This window comes from Coregonus lavaretus (assembly GCF_964263955.1).
Source record: "Coregonus lavaretus genome assembly, chromosome: 22".
In the NCBI taxonomy this organism is placed as follows: domain Eukaryota; kingdom Metazoa; phylum Chordata; class Actinopteri; order Salmoniformes; family Salmonidae; genus Coregonus; species Coregonus lavaretus.
Window position 1 is genome coordinate 35,381,977 of NC_140009.1, and position 20,809 is coordinate 35,402,785.

Below are 20,809 nucleotides of genomic sequence, written 5' to 3' on the forward strand. Positions count from 1 at the left end.
ATTTCTGATCAATAATTTACCTCAGTTTATTGTTGTGCACAGCAGCAGACATGAGAAATATAAGCACAAGTGTAAGCAGATTGCAGGCAAGTCAAGGTACGTTGTAGCCATAAGGTCATGCAGTCTTAGTGTTTTGATCAGTGTTTATTCAGTTAGACTTCAATGAAAGCTCACTGAACATATTCATAAATTAAATCAAAATATCAGCATATATTGATCACAATTTAATCATGTTACTCATCAACATGTTATTTTAAATCTTCTTTAAATCTACTGGTTACCACTTTTTATCAATGTAAAAAATGATAATACACAAAGTACATGCCTTGCCCGTGCACTACACTGTACAACAGTGTGCTTAGTGGCATTGTGGTAGTGATAATAGCCAGGTAGCACCATTATTACCATGCTCTGTGGTGTTACTGTAACATGCTGTTGTTGCAACTGCTATATATCTCAATGGTAACCTGTTGAAACATTTGTGCTATATTCATGTAAGATGTCAGTTAATTCGTAAATGTCTGGTTGGTTATTGTCAACGTGCTTCTAGAAAATTATTTGGTTAAACGCCACTACAGACAAATCTGGACGTTACAGGATGATAAAAAATTTAGATGACAGTTACTAATTGCACTTTTAAAATTCATAGTCCTTTTCAATATAAGTAAGCATTGACAAATAAAAACAAAAAAAATATCTCAATACATAATAATGTCAATGTTTTGTGTTCCTTCTTGTCTCTGCTTGGGAGGAAGAGTTCAGGGTCTAGTTGGATTTTAAAAATAACATGACCATTACTTGGTGTCAAAACACACAAGGAATATGTACTGAGAAAATCAATAGCAACACAAACACACACACGCGCACACACAAATACACACATTACCTAATTTTGTACATCTCAAACACACCAACATCATGACCCCCCAGAGTTCCATATTGCCCTCTGTCTGTACATACTCTGTCTACATAGACTCAACCATCTATCACATTCACTTCCCATCTCATATTTACAAATATACTGACATCCATTTTCTCATTCTCAGACATTACCTCTCATAACATACACACTCTCAAACTTTCAACATGGTTTTTGCTCATCCATCATCTCCATCTTTTTTCTACTTCCCTCGCTCCATCATAATCGACCTCACTCTTCCCCTCTTTCATTTTCTTCTTCTTTTCACTGCTGTCCCAGAGGAAGAGTGGAGGTTGGGGGCATGGGGTGACGTTTGGCACTGGATGGTAGAGCAGCAGCAGAGCAGGAGGAGGAGCAGGAAGAAGAGGAGGAGCAGAAACAGAATGTCCCTCCGGGGCCACCGGGGGCAGTAACAGCAGCAGCAGCGCCAGTGTCTATGGGCCCCACTACTGCATTGTTGCTAGACCCAGGAATCAGACACCCAGGCTGAGCTAGGGCCAGCTGAGACGACGGGGCCATCTGGGGCATCTGGGAAGGCAACAGAGGTTTATTCTGAGGTGGGGCTCCTACACCTACATGGGGCTGCTGGGGTATATGTTGTTGCCCTGTCTGTGGCTGTACAGGAGACAGTAGTGGAGTCTGTAGGGGCTGTTGTTGTTGGTGTAGAGGGGATTGCTGCAAGGGCTGTGTCTGTAATGGGTGAGCAGGCTGGGCTTGCTGGAGATGTAAACTTTGCTGTAGCTGAGGGACTGGAGGCATGTGTGTTTGTTGTTGTTGTGGTCCTGGTGGTCCCCCCACCCCGCTCCACTGGCTCAGGCTCCCCCCAGTGGTGTACTGAGCTGGGGCTGGAGCAGTGAGGCTGGAGGGGGCTGGGGAGGCCTGGGGGTTCAGTGGTGCCACAGGGAACCGACCCGGAGGAGCCACCTGGAAGGAAGACATCACTAATGTGAAACACAATAACGACATCCAATGTTTTTTGGTAGCTTGCAGTCATACACTGAATTGTACAAGTGTGTACACAATACATTGGCAATGGAATCCTGTACATGGGCAATCAAAATGCACTGTATACGTTTAGGTCACGAGAGGCCTGGCGCTTTACCTCTGTGGCCTGTGGCCACCCTCCCAACTCCTGCACCTGCTGAATCTGCTTGATCTGATTGAGCGAGGGCTTGGGAGCGGCGGGACCCACTGTCTCCTTCGTCCAATCATCAACCAGTCTGTGCAAGTCATCTGTGAACATGCTCTTCCTGGCACCCTGTGAGGGAGGACTGTGGTCTGAGAAGAGAGAAAGGGGAGATATTCAATCAAACACTACCTATTCAGAGGAAGAGGAATAGTCTTAAGTTTCGGTGAAACCTTTACCTCTTTTGGTAGTCAGTAGGGTGGTGTGTTCTGGGTTGCAGTATGGTGGTAGTTTGCTCTGTTCTCCCCCTGAGAAACTACTGGACTGCTGTATACCTTCAGCAGAGACAACAGATAGTCAGATATCACATATATCACCTTCAGTGAGAGAGAGATGGAGAAAGAGAGATGAGAGAGAGAGGGAAAGAGAAAACAGAGAGTGAGAAGACAAAGAGAGAAGACCAACAGGGAGAGAGGGGGAGAGAGAAAGAAATACACAGAGATCAAGATTGAAAGACCGAGAGTAGACCCAGAAAGAGAGATTGGTTACCGGGGTGACCAGCGAGTCCATTATTGTCCATGTGGGAGTGGGGTCTGGGCCGGAGCTTGGCTTTGGCCGGCCTGGGCCTGCGGGGGGAGAGGGCTGGGGATCCTGAGGGGAAGGCTGGGGTGCGGGGCAGGGTCTGCCGGTGGTCTTTGAGGGACCGCAGCTGCCTGTACAGCTCCTGGAGCTCTCTGTTCTGCTGAGCGTGGAGGGACATCACCTCCTTGATGTGCCTGGGGAAGAAAGGTAAAATACAGGGGGAGGAATGGAGGTGGGAGGAAAACACATGAAGAGAATGGGGTTTGGGAGATCATTAATGGCAGAGAGACAGAGTTGAGGAGGAGAGGAGTTGAGGATAGAAGAGAGTGATGACATGTTGAGAATGTAGACCGGCAGGGATGGAATGGAGTGGGTGGGAGAAAGAGTAAAAATTGGTGAGTCAAAATAGAAGAAAAAACAATAACTTGAATGATACTGAAAATAAACCCTGTCCCTTCTTTCCCCTCCCTGTCTCCCAGATGGGTCATTGACCGCACAAAATGAATTCCCAATAAACAATAAAGTATTCTATTGTATCATCTCACTTCTCTCTCAGCTTGTGCAGCTCCTTCCTCAGGTCTTCATCCCCCATCTCACTCTCCTCATCATCGCTACTGCCCAGGGGAGAGAGACCATGCCCGTGACCATGTCCTCGGGTTGGGTGGCTCAGTGCTGGGTTCCTCTTCCCCGCCTCCCTCTCTCCCTCCTTCCCTCGGGCCCTCCTCCTCTCTCTCTCCAGGTCAGGAGACACAGGGGAGCTGTCAGTCAGTTCTTTCTCCTCTTTCCGGGCCTCCGTCTGGGTCACAGAGAAGCGCCCCACTTTCCTGTGGCTGCTGCCCGTACCACAGGCTGCCTCTTTGGGGGGAGAGGCCTCAGGGGGCTGGGGCACTGGGGTGACCTTGGGAAAAGACAAAGTGGGAGTCATTAACTTTGTGTGTGTTCCTCCTCCTCCAGCACATTCTGATATTTAACCAGGAAGTGATAATCAGGAAGTTCTATGCACTTAATAGATCTGAAAGAATTTAATAGGCCTGGTAGTAGTACCATCTTGTCCTCTCGTACACTGGGTGGCAATTTTCCCATATTGCTTACACCTATCTAATCCTTTCAGAACTACACAGGTGTCTAGGGGCTGTTTCTAGATGGGCCGTACCTGAAATCGTCCCTTGAGTGAGTGGGGAGGGTTGGAGGAAGCCCTCTCGCTCTCCTCTCTGACTGCCTGACTGCCACTATAGTGACCGTCTGGTAAAAAGAGGAGTAATGAAAAACAACAGGGGGAGAGAGAGAGAGGAGGACATAGAGAGACAAGGACACGGAGACAGAGACACACATGGGTATAGATACAGACATGAGGACAATATATATAGACAAACACACAGAAATAGGCACACACAGAGGCACACACCAACAAGCACAGGGATAAGACGTGGACACAGACACCACAAACACAGAAAAAAAAATAAAAATTAATCCCATGACATCACATTATCAGACAGCAACCCTGAGACTACACAAAAAAGCATTCTATTGTATACATGCTTACAGTTCATGGATGACAATGGGAGTGTGTGTGTGACATTACATTGATTTAGAAAACTATAGCATTTTTACAATGTTTTACTGTCCTTTTCTTACAGTGACAGGAACAAGCATAAAAGCGTCATAATGATAAAGATAACTTAAAAATAACATCTACAGTAAAAACATGCTTAAATAAACATAAGATGTTATGGGGTGTGGGGAGGGTTTGTATAAAGGTCAGATGAGATAGAAATGCATTTTAGGGAGGGGTCAGTTAGTTGAATGTATGCATCAGTATACTGTACCCCCCACCACACACACACACAGACACACCCACAATGCACCTGTACCATATCAGACCCCACACACTAACATCACACGTCAATCTGGATGAATGAATTTATCCACAATTTAGATTAACAGTGATGTTCTCGTTTATGGTGTATGATATTCTAAACAGAAAGTGTGTATATGGATATGTTGTATCATTTGAGATATCAATGTAAAAATGTACAGCTTGGTATGAATGCTGCTGATGTTATGGTATTACACATTATGTATGATATTACATCACCATATATACACACATATGTAGAACATAAGGTATGTCAAGTGCACATACACTACATGGCCAAATGTATGTGGACACCTGCTCATCGAACATCTCATTCCAAACTCATGGGTATAAAATATGGAGTTGGTCCCCCCTTTGCTGCCATAACAGCCTCCACTCTTCTGGGAAGGCCTTCCACTAGATGTTGGAACATTGCTGCGAGGAATTGCTTCCATTCAGCCACAAGAGCATTAGTGAGGTCGGGCACCGATGTTGGGCGACTAGGCCTGGCTCGCAGTCAGCGTTCCAATTCATCCCAAAGGTGTTCGATGGGGTTGAGGTCAGGGCTCTGGGCAGGCCAGTCAAGTTCTTCCACACCGATCTCGGCAAACCATTTCTGTATGGACCTCGCTTTGTGCACAGGGGCATTGTCCTGCTGAAACAGGAAAGGGCCTTCCCCAAACCTTTGCTACAAAGTTGGAAGCACAGAATCATCTAGAATGTCATTGTATACCGTAGTGTTAAGATTTTCCTTCAGTGGAACTAAGGAACCATGAAAAACAGCCCCAGACCATTATTCCTCCTCCACCAAACATTACAGTTGGCACTATGCATTCGGGCAGGTAGTGTTCTCCTGGCATCCGCCAAACCCAGGTTTGTCTATCGGATTGCCAGATGGTGAAGTGTGATTCATCACTACAGAGAACGTGTTTCCACTGCTCCTGAGTCCAATGGCGGCTTTACACCACTCCAGCCAAAGCTTGGCATTGCAAATGGTGATCTTAGGCTTGTGTGCGGATGCTCGGCCATGGAAACCCATTTCATGAAGCTCCATACGAACAGTTCTTGTGCTGACGTTGCTTCCAGAGGCAGTTTGGAACTCGGTAGTGAGTGAATTTGAAGGGGTGTCCACATACTTCTGGCCATGTAGTGTAAAATGAAAATACACATAACTAAACTACAGTGAAACACACTAATATATACAAGAATAGCAGTCTGCTAAAACTATATGAGCTTATACTGTAAGCTTAGCCTTACAAAAGCCTATGCAGGTAAGAAAGAAACAGTATATATATATATATATATATATATATATACATACACTACCGGTCAAAAGTTTTAGAACACCTACTCATTGAAGGGTTTTTCTTTATTTTTACTATTTTCTACATTGTAGAATAATAGTGAAGACATCAAAACTATAAAATAACACATATGGAATCATGTAGTAACCAAAAAAGTGTTAACAAATCAAAATCTATTTTATATTTGAGATTCTTCAAATAGCCACCCTTTAGCTTGATGACAGCTTTGCAGACTCTAAGCATTCTCTCCACCAGCTTCACCTGGAATGCTTTTTCAACAGTCTTGAAGGAGTACCCACATATGCTGAGCACTTGTTGGTTGCTTTTCCTTTACTCTGCCATCCGACTCATTCCAAACCATCTCAATTGGGTTGAGGTTGGGGGATTGTGGAGGCCAGGTCATCTGATGCAGCACTCCATCACTCTCCTTCTTGGTCAAATAGCCCTTACACAGCCTGGAGGTGTGTTGGGTCATTGTCCTGTTGAAAAACAAATGATAGTCCCACTAAACCCAAACCAGATGGGATGGTGTATCGCTGCAGAATGCTGTGGTAACCATGCTGGTTAAGTGTGCCTTGAATTCTAAATAAATCACAGACATTGTCAACAGCAAAGCACCCCCACACCATAACACCTCCTCCTCCATGCTTTACGGTGGAAAATAAACATGCAGAGATCATCCGTTCCCCCACACGCGTCTCACAAAGACACAGCGGTTGGAACCAAAAATCTCCAATTTGGACTCCACCGGTCTAATGTCCATTGCTCATGTTTCTTGGGTCAAGCAAGTCTCTTCTTCTTATTGGTGTCCTTTAGTAGTGGTTCCTTTGCAGCAATTCGACCATGAAGGCCTGATTCCTCTGAACAGTTTATGTTGAGATGTGTCTGTTACTTGAACTCTGTGAAGCATTTATTTGGGCTTCAATTTCTGGGGCTGGTAACTCTAATTAACTTATCCTCTGCAGCAGAGGTAACTCTGTGTCTTCCATTCCTGTGGCGGTCCTCATGAGAGCCAGTTTCATCATAGCGCTTGATGGTTTTTGCGACTGCACTTGAAGAAACTTTCAAAGTTCTTGGAATTTTCCGTATTGGCTGACCTTCATGTCTTAAAGTAATGATGGACTGTCGTCTTATTTGAGCTGTTCTTGCCATAATATGGACTTGGTCATTTACCAAATAGGGCTATGGAAGAAATGGAAGAAAACTAAACTGCCTGCCGACCTGGCATCTTTTCACTCCCTCCTCTCTACATTTTCTTCATCTGTTTCTGCTGCTAAGGCCACATTCTACCACTCTAAATTCCAAGCATCTGCCTCTAACCCTAGGAAGCTCTTTGCCACATTTTCCTCCCTCCTGAATCCCCCCCCCTCCTCTCTCTCTGTGGATGACTTCGTCAACCACTTTGAAAAGAAGGTTGACGACATCCGATCCTCGTTTGTTAAGTCTAATGACACTGCTGGTCCTACTCACACTGCCCTACCCTATGCTTTGACTTCTTTCTCCCCTCTCTCTCCAGATAAAATCCTGCGACTTGTGACTGCAGGCCGCCCAACAACCTGCCCGCTTGACCCCATCCCCTCCTCTCTTCTCCAGACCATCTCCGGTGACCTTCTCCCCTACCTCACCTCGCTGATCAACTCATCCTTGACCGCTGGCCATGTCCCTTCCGTCTTCAAGAGAGCGAGAGTTGCTCCCCTTCTCAAAAAACCAACACTCGATCCCACTGATGTCAACAACTACAGACCAGTATCCCTTCTTTCTTTTCTTTCCAAAACTATTGAGCGTGCCGTCTTTAGCCAACTCTCTTGCTATCTCTCTCAGAATGACCTTCTTGATCCAAACCAGTCAGGTTTCAGGACTGGTCATTCAACTGAGACTGCTCTTCTCTGTGTCACGGAGGCTCTCCGCACTGCTAAAGCTAACTCTCTCTCCTCTGCTCTTGTCCTTCTAGACCTGTCTGCTGCCTTTGATACTGTGAACCATCAGATCCTCCTCTCCACCCTCTCCGAGCTGGGCATCTCCGGCGCGGCTCACTCCTGGATTGCGTCCTACCTGACCGGTCGCTCCTACCAAGTGGCGTGGCGAGAAGCTGTCTCCGCACCACGTGCTCTCACCACTGGTGTCCCCCAGGGCTCAGTTCTAGGCCCTCTCCTTTTCTCCCTATACACCAAGTCACTTGGCTCTGTCATATCCTCACATGGCCTCTCCTATCATTGCTACGCTGACGATACACAACTAATCTTCTCCTTTCCCCCTTCTGATAACCAGGTGGCGAATCGCATCTCTGCATGTCTGGCAGACATATCAGTATGGATGACGGATCACCACCTCAAGCTGAACCCTGGCAAGACGGAGCTGCTCTTCCTCCCGGGGAAGGACTGCCCGTTCCATGATCTCGCCATCACGGTTGACAACTCCGTTGTGTCCTCCTCCCAGAGTGCGAAGAGCCTTGGCGTGACCCTGGACAACACCCTGTCGTTCTCCGCTAACATCAAGGCGGTGACCCGCTCCTGCAGGTTCATGCTCTACAACATTCGGAGAGTACGACCCTGCCTTACACAGGAAGCGGCACAGGTCCTAATCCAGGCACTTGTCATCTCCCGTCTGGATTACTGCAACTCGCTGTTGGCTGGCCTCCCTGCCTGTGCCATTAAACCCCTACAACTCATCCAGAATGCCGCAGCCCGTCTGGTGTTCAACCTTCCCAAGTTCTCTCACGTCACCCCCCTCCTCCGCACACTCCACTGGCTTCCAGTTGAAGCTCGCATCCGTTACAAGACCATGGTGCTTGCCTATGGAGCAGTGAGGGGAACGGCACCTCTGTACCTTCGGGCTCTGATCAGTCCCTACACCCAAACGAGGGCATTGCGTTCATCCACCTCTGGCCTGCTGGCTCCCCTTCCTCTGCGGAAGCATAGTTCCCGCTCAGCCCAGTCAAAACTGTTCGCTGCTCTGGCACCCCAATGGTGGAACAAGCTCCCTCACGACGCCAGGACAGCGGAGTCACTCACCACCTTCCGGAGACATTTGAAACCCCACCTCTTTAAGGAATACCTGGGATAGGATAAAGTAATCCTTCTACCCCCCCCCCCCCCCCCCCCAAAAAAAAAATTGTAAAGTGGTTATCCCACTGGCTATAGGGTGAATGCACCAATTTGTGAGTCGCTCTGGATAAGAGCGTCTGCTAAATGACGTAAATGTGCCCTTGAGCAAGGCACTTAACCCTAATTGCTCCTGTAAGTCGCTCTGGATAAGAGCGTCTGCTAAATGACTAAAATGTAAATGTAAATGTAATGGCTATCTTCTGTATACCCCCCGCAACCTTGTCACAACACAACTGATTGGCTGAAACGCATTAAGAAGGAAAGAAATTCCACAAATTAACTTTTAAGAAGGCACACCTGTTAATTGAAATGCATTCCAGGTGACTACGTCATGAAGCTGGTTGAGATAATGCCAAGAGTGTGCAAAGCTGTCTTCAAGGCAAAGGGTGGCTATTTGAAGAATCTCAAATATAAAATATATTTTGTTTTGTTTAACATATGTGTTATTTCATAGTTTTGATCTCTTCACTATTATTCTACAATGTAGAAAATAGTAAAAATAAAGGAAAACCTTTGAATGAGTAGGTGTTCTAAAACTTTTGACCGGTAGTGTACAGTGAGGGAAAAAAGTATTTGATCCCCTGCTGATTTTGTACGTTTTCCCACTGACAAAGACATGATCAGTCTATAATTTTAATGGTAGGTTTATTTGAACAGTGAGAGACAGAATAACAACAAAAAAATCCTGAAAAACACATGTCAAAAATGTTATGAATTGATTTGCATTTTAATGAGGGAAATAAGTATTTGACCCCTCTGCAAAACATGACTTAGTACTTGGTGGCAAAACCCTTGTTGGCAATCACAGAGGTCAGACGTTTCTTGTAGTGGGCCACCAGGTTTGCACACATCTCAGGAGGGATTTTGTCCCACTCCTTTTTGCAGATCTTCTCCAAGTCATTAAGGTTTCGAGGCTGACGTTTGGCAACTCGAACTTTCAGCTCCCGCCACAGATTTTCTATGGGATTAAGGTCTGGAGACTGGCTAGGCCACTCCAGGAACCTTAATGTGCTTCTTCTTGAGCCACTCCTTTGTTGCCTTGGCCGTGTGTTTTGGGTCATTGTCATGCTGGAATACCCATCCACGACCCATTTTCAATGCCCTGGCTGAGGGAAGGAGGTTCTCACCCAAGATTTGACGGTACATGGTCCATCGTCCCTTTGATGCGGTGAAGTTGTCCTGTCCCCTTAGCAGAAAAACACCCCCAAAGCATAATGTTTCCACCTCCATGTTTTACGGTGGGGATGGTGTTCTTGGGGTCATAGGCAGCATTTCTCCTCCTCCAAACATGGCCAGTTGAGTTGATGCCAAAGAGCTCGATTTTGGTCTCATCTGACCACAACACTTTCACCCAGTTCTCCTCTGAATCATTCAGATGTTCACTGGCAAACTTCAGACGGGCCTGTATATGTGCTTTCTTGAGCAGGAGGACCCTGCGGGCGCTGCAGGATTTCAGTCCTTCACGGCGTAGTGTGTTACCAATTGTTTTCTTGGTGACTATGGTCCCAGCTGCCTTGAGATCATTGACAAGATCCTCCCGTGTAGTTCTGGACTGATTCCTCACCGTTCTCATGATCATTGCAACTCCATGAGGTGAGAACTTGCATGGAGCCTCAGGCCGAGGGAGATTGACAGGTCTTTTGTGTTTCTTTCATTTGCGAATAATCGCACCAACTGTTGTCACCTTCTCACCAAGCTGCTTGGCGATGGTCTTGTAGCCCATTCCAGCCTTGTGTAGGTCTACAATCTTGTCCCTGACATCCTTGGAGAGCTCTTTGGTCTTGGCCATGATGGAGAGTTTGGAATCTGATTGATTGATTGCTTCTGTGGACAGCTGTCTTTTATACAGGTTACAAACTGAGATTAGGAGCACTCCCTTTAAGAGTGTGCTCCTAATCTCAGCTCGTTACCTGTATAAAAGACACCTGGGAGCCAGAAATCTTTCTGATTGAGAGGGGGTCAAATACTTATTTCCCTCATTAAAATGCAAATCATTTATAACATTTTTGACATGCTTTTTTCTGGATTTTTTTGTTATTCTGTCTCTCACTGTTCAAATAAACCTACCATTAAAATTATAGACGGATCATTTCTTTGTCAGTGGGCAAACGTACAAAATCAGCAGGGGATCAATTACTTTTTTCCCTCACTGTATATATACACACTACCGTTCAAAAGTTTGGGGTCGCTTAGAAATGCCCTTGTTTTCAAAAGAAACATTTTTGTCCATTAAAATAACATCAAATTGATCAGAAATACAGTGTAGACATTGTTAATGTTGTAAATGGCTATTGTAGCTAAAAACGCCTGAAAGCGTTTTATGTACACTCCCCTACGTATTTATTTGGACAGTGAAGCTAAAACTTTTAATTTGGCTCTATACTCCAGCATTTTGGATTTGAGATCAAATGTTTTATGAGGCGACAGTACAGAATGTCACCTTTTATTTGAGGTTATTTTCATACATATCAAATAAAAGGTGACATTGTGTACAGTCACCTCATATAAACATCTGATCTCAAATGCTGGAGTTAATAAAAAGTTTTAGCTTCACTGTCCAAATAAATACATAGGGGAGTGTTTGTGTGTACATTATGTGTGTGTCATTGAACCATCGTGTATGTGCGAGTGTGTGTGTGGTGCTACTCTGTGCCAGCAGGTGGGGTGGTTGGTGTGGTGAGGGCAGTGTTTGGTGTGTGGGCACTGACTGGGCAGTGGCCTACAGAGCAGAGGGTGGGGCGGGGCTGTGGTGGGCGTCCTAGCTTGGGGGCTGCAGATCCAGGTGTACCTCCAGAGTTACAGCAGTAAGCTTATCTGCACCATGGACATATCAGCCTCCTGATGTTGCCCATCTCTTCCCTCCTTCCTTCCTACACTCTGTACCATTTTCCTCCTCATCCCCCCCTTCTCTGGCTCCTCTTCTCTACGCTTCTTTCCACTATTCCATCCTCATGCCAAGGGCGAGTTATCCCCCATGCAAACAAAAAAAGATTGCCAAAATAAATTTAGTAAAGCCATTCTCCAAAACAATTCAAAAGAGTAATGTATCATGTAGTGACATCGTCGACATTACACTATACTGTACAACAAAGACAATCACATTACAACAGAAACAAGATACAATTACTAATTACTTGTTAATGAATAAACAATCAAATAATTAATGTCAAAGATTAGCAGAAATAACACAACTAGGTTACACTAAATATTCTGTATCTACCCATTTGTATTTGAGATAAACTCCCCCACCAACCAACACCCCATTCACCCTCTCTCTCTCACTCTCTCTAAGAACACGCTACCTTGCTGGACTCTGGGCTTCTTGAACAAGCTGGCGGAGTGGCGCAGTTTGCATGCCCAGCTTTTGAATTTGCGAGTCCAGGATTTCTTGCTAACGGGATTTCTGATACTAGGACATGTCAGGTTTAGGCCAAAATATCCACCTCCTGCATTGTGCTGCGGCGGCGATCCAGGGCCCAGGGGGATGGGGTGCAGATTTGGGGGCCACGTAGTGACTTCTCCTGGAGTACTGGTGTCAGAGTGAGGGGGGGCAGCCTGGAGGGGGAGGGGGAGGGGATAGGTAACATAGCGACATGGTAAGAGTGGCTGCCAAAATGGGGGGTAGAGACATTCGGAGAGAAAAAAAAATGCTGGAATATCATAAACTTACATAACAACAACCGTATCATTGAAAAATACATGCATCTATTCATTCATAAGAACAAGGCAATCGAAGTAGTGATCTTTACATAAAGTTTCAGATAAAAGTCAATCAAACACTATTCAATGTTTCAATTCAACACCCAGATATGTGGACCTTACTTACAAAAATGGTGGGTTCTCCAGGGATAGGTGGGGGCCCGGCCGAGTCTCCGTGTGGGGGGGTCAGGAGGGAGGCGGAGGAGAGAGACGGGCCAGGCTGCTGCTCCACCGGGCCTGTTGTTGGAGCCCCCCCCCCCACACCTCTCTCCCTTTCCAGGTCAGAAGAGGTGGAGGAGGAGCGGGAGGTGGTGGAGGAGGTGGTGGAGGAGGAGGAGTGAGGAGAGGTGTCTGAGGACGACAACGCGGGAGGAGGGAAGGAGGAGGGATGGAGCGAGTGCGGCTCCGAGGATTCGTCCCCTCCTGCCGATGTGGAGGCTGCTGACACTGCGGTGGGACCAGCGGTAGAAGCCACAGCAGCTCCCCCCGTCACAGCTGCCCCACTACTATACTCCTGATACAACAAGTTCCTCAGCTTTTCATCCAGAGTCTTAATGCGGTTGTCTACAAACTCGATTTTGGGAGGGCCCTCGCTGTCCGACTCAGCCACAGAGGATGGCTGGACTGGTGAGGGGGTCAGGGTGAGGGAGAGGGGCGGTAGGGGGGCATCGGCGGTTGTGTTAATGTTGAGGGGCAGAGATAAGTCTGAGGAGGGGTGTAGAGGGGCAGAGTGACTGCCTGTATCGTCTGTCACACTGGCCTCCTCTGTAGACCGTTCCCACTCTGACTGTTGGAATGACGGCTGCTTCTGGAGAGGAGCCTGCTGGGACACCTGCTGATGCTGAGGGTTAACCTCGTGTTGTTTTTGTTGTTGATGTACCTGCTGTTGCAGCTGTTGTTGTTGTGTCTGTTCTAGAGGGAGTTGTTGAGCCATGTTTAGTGGCTGTAATGATTGTTGTTGGACATACTGTTGGTTCACTGACAGCTGCTGCTGCTGTTGTTGTTGTTGTTGTTGTTGTTGTTGCGGTTGCGGTTGTTGCTGTTGCGGTTGTTGTTGGAGCATTTGCTGTTGCTGCTGAATATGTAGTGCCTGTTGCAGAGCTAACTGTTGTTGATGCTGTGGCTGCAGGTCAATCGCTGCCTGTTGCTGTGAAATGACTGGTTGTTGTTGTTGCGGTGGTGGTGGCAACTGGTTTGGCTGTGGCTGTTGCATGTGTAACTGTGTGTTGTACTGTGCGTTCTGCATTTGGACAGGCATTTGCTGAGTCTGTTGTTGTAGTTGGGGCTGCAAATATACCTCAGACTGCTGTTGTTGTTGTGGCTGTAGTTGTTGCTGTTGCAGCATCTGCAACTGTTGAATAGATTGTTGCAATGCATGCTGCTGCTTCTGCTGCTGCAGTTGTATCTGCTCTTGGTACTCTTGCTGTTGTTGCTGTGCCTGTTGGAGTTGCACAGTCTTCAGGTGTTGTTGCTGATGTTCTAGGAGCGGTTGCTGCTGCTGTACCTGTTGCACTGTTTGGAGCTGAGGCTGGGCTGCCATGCACTGCATCAGAGGCAGAGTGTGTTGCTGCTGCTCCAGACCTGCATGGCTAACAGGAGGAGAGGCCACGGCTCCCGACACAGCCACTGGAGGCTGGATTGGGCCAGTGGATGAGTGGTCCTCTCCAGACACACACTGTCCTAGGGTGGCCACCTTTCCTACATCACCCAGGCTTGGTCCTTGGCCCTGGCTCACCATAGAGCTGCCACTAGTAGCTGGGGAGGTCAGAGATTCAGTTAGAGAGGGGGTGGTAGTGGGAGCGATGGTGGCAGAAGCAGCTACCATGGTAGGAACTGGGAGGTTGGCAGCGGTGCTTGAGACATTGGTTGGGATGGAGGATGTTGCTGTGGTGGCACTGGAAGTTTGGTCAATGGAAGCCTGCAGGTCTAGGCCTAGGCCAGCTGAGGCAGCGGGGACTGAGTGTGGTTCTGAGGCAACAACTGCACTAGCGAGACTAGAAGCCAGAGCAGAAACCCTACTGTCAGAGGCAGCAGAGGCAGTTGTGTCAGGAGTGGGGGCAGCAGGGGCTGGGGGGGCAGACATGGAGGCAGGGGCAGAAACGGTGGAGGCGGAGGCATGGGGGGAGGTGGTGGTGGCAGGGGCACACAGGGTGGATGTAGGGTGGGGAGGAGGAGAGGAGACCATTCCAGCGAAGGAGGAGTCCGATCTCTGGGATCCTCCGTCCCCCTCTAGAGTACGTCGACCAATCAGAGCACACCAGACCAGAGAGAGGAGGGACAGAGGTTTAGTTGGTGTTACTCAACAGACAGAACCAAACACAGCTAAGCCGAGCCCAGCCGTACTACGCTGGCCTGGTTACGCTTCCACCATAGTTGTTGGAAAAGACAATGCAATAAGAAAATATTTAAGCCAGCACAGGGTAAAAGGGGTTGTAAAATGTTCTGTACAGTGCATAGCCTACCTTTGGAGCAGGACACTAACTGCACAGGACAGGTCAGAAAATATTTCAACCCCTACTGTTGAACCCCTACTGTTTTCGGGTGGGCTTGGTAGTGTGAAAAGGGTAATGCTGCCCTGTGTTAGATTACTGCCCATGTTTATCTTTTATTAACCCAATCATATTGTTACTGTACCTCTGTCAGTGTCTGTAGACTGGGTCGAGAGAGGTGGAGGGGTGGATGCTCCTCCCTGGTTGGACGTGGAGTCTCTGTGTCTGATGGTCTGGTTGATGAAGAACCTCCATCTGCCCACCGGAGACGACTGAGGCGCCCAGTCCACTGGAACATAAAATAATATATAAAAAGTCCCACTTTAAACTAACTACAACTTTCAAGTTTTCCTTAAACACTTTATAAAGCCTATATAGATGTTTCAGAAATCAATCAGAATCATTAATAATGCTTTATCACAAGGGGCTACGTCCACTGGCAGATAGAGAGAAGTAATATATAAAAGGTCCCACTTTAACTGACTATAACTTTACTTTCAAGGCTTAATGAAGCCTTCATAAACACTTTATAACCACATAGATCAGAGGTAACCTGCAAGGTAACCTGCAAGCTGAGTCAAAATGCAAGCTGAGATCTACTGCTCAGATTTTGTTTTAAACATGACTTAAAAAACGTAAGCCTATGCAACATTAACTAATTAAAAACTGTTTTGTAGCAATGAGGTTTGTGCAGTAGGCTTAAGGCCCAATACATTATCACTGCATATTGGCTATGCTTGAATTGCTCTGCCAATGTTGTTCTTCTCAGACCATTTAGAAATTATATTTAAAAATTGTAGGTATATGATCACACTGGTAATATATAATTTTTTGTATTACTTGTGAGGCACAGCTAAGTGAGCATAATAATTCACATTTTTTTTTACTGGACTGATGGCCTGCATCTGATGGACAGTCTGAGGGAGGGAGGGAGCAGTGGTGAGGCTGCTTCTCACCAGACTCACTATCCCTCCTCTCTCCCTCACTCCGCTGAGAAAAGGGGACACAGTCTTCCAGTTAATGGCGAAACATAAGTCGCACCGCATTATTTCAGCCTCATGCACCAACTCATGTTGTTACTCCTATGACCAGAGAAAGTGAAAGATTCCTCAATATTAAAAAAAGACACAAGCCACAAATAATAACAACGCAAGCTTATCGAAACACTTTGCTATTCTCATTCATTGCAGGGAGAAGGGCCTTGGTCAGGGAGGTGACCAAGAACCTGATGGTCACTCTGACAGAGCTCCGGAGTTCCTCTGTGGAGATGGGAGAACCTTCCAGAAGGACAACCATCTCTGCAGCACTCATTATGGTAGAGTGGCCAGACAGAAGCCACTCCTCAGTAAAAGACACATGACAGCCCGCTTGGAGTTTGCCAAAAGGCACTTAAAGGACTCTCAGACCATGAGAAACAAGATTCTCTGGTCTGTGAAACCAAGATTGAACTCTTTGGCCCAAATGCCAAGCATCACGTCTGGAGGAAACCAGGCACCGCTCATCACCTGGCAAATACCATCCTTACGGTTGAAACATGGTGGTGGCAGCATCATGCTGTGGGGATGTTTTTCAGTGGCAGGGACTGGGAGACTAGTCAGGATCGAGGGAAAGATGAATTGAGCAAAGTACAGAGAGATCCTTGATGAAAACCTGATCCAGAGCGCTCAGGACCTCAGACTGGGGCGAAGGTTCACCTTCCAACAGGACAACGACCCTAAGCACACAGCCAAGACAACGCAGGAGTGGCTTGGGGACAAGTCTCAATGTCCTTGAGTGGCCCAGCCAGAGCCCGGACTTGAACCTGATCGAACATCTCTGGAGAGACCTGAAAATAGCTGTGCAGCCAACCTGACAGAGCTTGAGAGGACCTGCAGAGAAGAATGGGAGAAACTCCCCAATACAGGTGTGCCAAGCTTGTAGCGTCATACCCAAGAAGACTTGCGGCTGTAATCACTGCCAAAGGTGCTTCAACAAAGTACTGAGTAAAGGGCCTGAATACTAACGTAAATGTAATATTTTTAATCCATTAGCAAACATTTCTACAAAACTGTTTTTGCTTTGTCATTATGGGGTGTTGTGTGTAGATTGATGAGGAAAAAATCAATTTAATCAATTTTAGAATAAGGCTGTAAAACGTAACAAAATGTGGAAAAAGTCAAGGGGTCTGAAAACCTTCCCAATGCACTGTAGTTGCCATTTTGGACGAAGCCAGGGAGGAGGGAGGAGTAACTCACTTGCTGTGCCTGTTGGAGTGCTCACATGCAGCTGCTCCATAGATCCAGTCTTGACAGACCACAGGAAAACAGAGAACAGATGATGTTAACATACATACAGGCAGAATTACATTGTAATAAATCAGATTAGTTATGGTTGCTCCATTACATTAGCTATGGTAAGGGCCTCTGTATGTTCTCCATACACCATTACATATGACATTAGCGCTCTGAATGTTCAGTGTTCACCATAATATATGACATGGCTACTGACATATTGTTTCCATAATGGTAGGACAAAATGACCAGACAGACAGTACTTCACATGGACCTGTTTTCAAGGCACTATAATATGGAGCTTTACCCCTGGCTGTACACTGTACTGGGTTCAGTGTTTCAAACTGTATGTCTAAAGATTAAGAGTAGAAAGGAGTGGAACAGACATTACATCAGGATATCGGAGCTGTATCCCAAAAAGCAGCCTATTCCCTTCATATTGTACTACTTCTGACCATGTAGGGGAGGGGTTCTCAAACTTCTTGGAGCCCAGGACCCCTTTTGTGATTGCAAATTCATTAGGGACCCCCTCATCATCAGAACACAATTCGAGTGAGATTAAAAAATACTAATAAAATAAAAAGCATACAAGAAGTTTTACTATAACTTCGGCAGTGCATAATGGCTGGACGAACCAAGGAACATTTTAAAAGCCCGCTTCTTGGCATGGGAGAGAAAAATGTGCTGTTTTCAAGATAATTTCCTGCAATTCTACACATTTTGTCATTGGGCAGAGAGATTTATTGTTGCTGTTGCAGCTGTAGAGCTAATATCATGCAATTCTACACATTTTGCCATGAGGCAGAGAGAAAATGTTGCAGTTTTAAAGCTTAAATTACAGTGCATTTATGTAAAAAAAATCAAAAATATTTTTGGGGAATACAATAAGTATTGAGTTAGAAAATGTATAATTGGTGGAAAACTGCAGTGGATACCAATATCCCTGTGATTATCCCAGGCCCATGATGTTGCCTAGGGTTAAGAACATAAATTGTAGATGAATAATATTCCATTGTATTGTATTACAACCTCTAAACTTATTCCATGGAGCCCTTGTCCAAAATTAGTTTAATCTGTTGTTAGAAATATTCATTTAAAAAAAGTATGTATGTATATACACATACATACATACATACACTACATGGCCAAAAGTATGTGGACAACCCTTCAAATGAGTGGATTCTGCTATTTCAGCCACACCCGTTGCTGACAGGTATACAATCGAGCACACAGCCATGCAATCACCATAGACAAACATTTGCAGTAGAATGGCCCGTATTAAAGAGCTCAGTGACTTTCAACATGGCACCGTCATAGGATGCCACCTTTCCAACAAGTCAGTTTGTCAAATTTCTGCCCTGCTATAGCTGCCCCGGTCAACTGTAAGTGCTGTTATTGTGAAGTGGAAACGTCTAGGAGCAACAACGGCTCAGCCGCGAAGTGGTAGGCTTGTACTGGACCACTGAGTGCTGAAGCGTGTAGCGCGTAAAAATCGTCTGTCCTTGGTTGCAACACTCACTACCAAATTCCAAACGGCCTCTGGACGCAATGTCAGCACAAGAACTGTTCGTCGGGAGCTTCATGAAATGGGTTTCCCATGACCAAGCAGCCGCACACAAGCCTAAGATCACCATGCGCAATGCCAAGCGTCGGCTGGAGTGGTGTAAAGCTCACCGCCATTGGACTCTGGAGCAGTGGAAACGTGATCTCTGGAGTAATGAATCACGCTTCACCATCTGGCAGTCTGACGGACTAATCAGGGTTTGGCTGATGCCAGGAGAATGCTACCTGCCCCAATGCATAGTACCAACTGTAAAGTTTGGTGGAGGAGGAATAATGGTCTGGGCTGTTTTTCATGGTTCGGGCTAGGCCCCTTAGTTCCAGTGAAAGGAAAGCTTAACGCTACAGCATACAATGAAATTCTAGAGGATTCTGTGCTTCCAACTTTGTGTCAACAGTTTGGGGAAGGCCCTTTCCTGTTTCAGCATGACAATGCCCCTGTGCACAAAGCGAGGTCCATACAGAAATGGTTTGTCGAGATCGGTGTGGAAGGAGTTGACTGGCCTGCACAGAGCCCTGACCTCAACCCCATCGAACACCTTTGGGATGAATTGGAACGCTGACTGCGAGCCAGGCCTAGTCGCCCAACATCGGTGCCCGACCTCACTAATGCTCTTGTGGCTGAATGGAAGTAATTCCCCGCAGCAATGTTCCAACATGTAGTGGAAAGCTTTCCCAGAAGAGTGGAGGCTGTTATAGCAGCAAAGGGGGGGACCAACTCCATATTAATGCCCATGATTTTGGAATGAAATGTTTGACGAGCAGGTGTCCATATACTTTTGGTAATGTAGTGTATATACAGTGCCTTCGGAAAGTATTCAGACCCCTTGACCTTTTCTACATTTTGTTACGTTACAGCCTTATTCTAAAATTGATTAAATAAATAAAAAATCCTCAGCAATCTATACACAATACCCCATAATGACAACGCGAAAATGTGTTTTTATAAATTGTAGCAAATTTATTAAATTAAAAAATAAATAAATACTGTATTTACATAAGTATTCAGACCCTTTACTATGAGACTCGAAATTGAGCTCAGGTGCATCCTGTTTCCATTGATCATCTTTGAGATGTTTCTACAACTTGATTGGAATCCACGTGGTAAATTTAATTGATTGGAAATTATTTGGAAAGGCACACCCGTCTATATAAGGTCCCACAGTTGACAGTGCATGTTAGAGCAAAAACCAAGCCATGAGGTCGAAGGAAATGTCCGTAGAGCTCAGAGACAGGATTGTGTCGAGGCACAGATCTGGGAAGGGTACCAAAATATTTCCTGAGCATTGAAGGTCCCAAGAACACAGTGGCCTCAATCATTCTTAAATGGAAGAAGTTTGGAACCACCAAGACTCTTCCAAGAGCTGGCCGCCTGGCTAAACTGAGCAATCGGGGGAAAAGTGCCTTGGTCAGTGAGGTGACCAAGAACCCGATGGTTACTCTGACAGAGCTCTAGAGTTCCTCTGTGGAGATGGGAGAACCTTCCAGAAGGACAACCATCTCTGCAGCACTCCAACAATCAGGCCTTTATGGTAAAGTGGCCAGACGGAAGCCACTCCTCAGTAAAAGGCACATGACAGCCCGCTCTCAGACCATGAGAAACAAGATTCTCTGGTCTGATGAAACCAAGATTGAACTCTTTGGCCTGAATGCCAAGCGTCACGTCTGGAGGAAACCTGGCACCATCCCTACGGTGAAGCATGGTGATGGCAGCATCATGCTGTGGGGGTGTTTTTCAGCGGCAGGGACTAGTCAGGAATGAGGCAAAGATGAACGGAGCAAAGTACAGAGATATCCTTGATGAAAACCTGCACCAGAGCGCTCAGGACCTCAGACTGGGGCGAAGGTTCACCTTCCAACAGGACAACAACCCTAAGCCAGAGCCCGGACTTGAACCCGAT

General features: G+C 46.3%; 1 protein-coding gene across 1 annotated transcript in view; it reads right to left on the bottom strand.

Annotated features, from left to right (window-relative positions):
• Positions 1-1,183: 1,183 nt before the first annotated feature.
• The window catches only part of wnk3 (WNK lysine deficient protein kinase 3), a gene marked incomplete at both ends in the record, with an annotated part of 57,357 nt that continues 37,731 nt past the window's right edge, over positions 1,184-20,809 (bottom strand). The window contains 10 exons of the mRNA XM_084187166.1: positions 1,184-1,447; positions 1,718-1,843; positions 2,022-2,197; positions 2,285-2,380; positions 2,595-2,821; positions 3,173-3,525; positions 12,173-12,445; positions 12,717-14,818; positions 15,224-15,367; positions 17,313-17,361. Coding sequence (XP_084043292.1) covers positions 1,184-1,447; positions 1,718-1,843; positions 2,022-2,197; positions 2,285-2,380; positions 2,595-2,821; positions 3,173-3,525; positions 12,173-12,445; positions 12,717-14,818; positions 15,224-15,367; positions 17,313-17,361 — 3,810 coding nt within the window. The remainder of the gene's footprint in view (positions 1,448-1,717; positions 1,844-2,021; positions 2,198-2,284; positions 2,381-2,594; positions 2,822-3,172; positions 3,526-12,172; positions 12,446-12,716; positions 14,819-15,223; positions 15,368-17,312; positions 17,362-20,809) is intronic.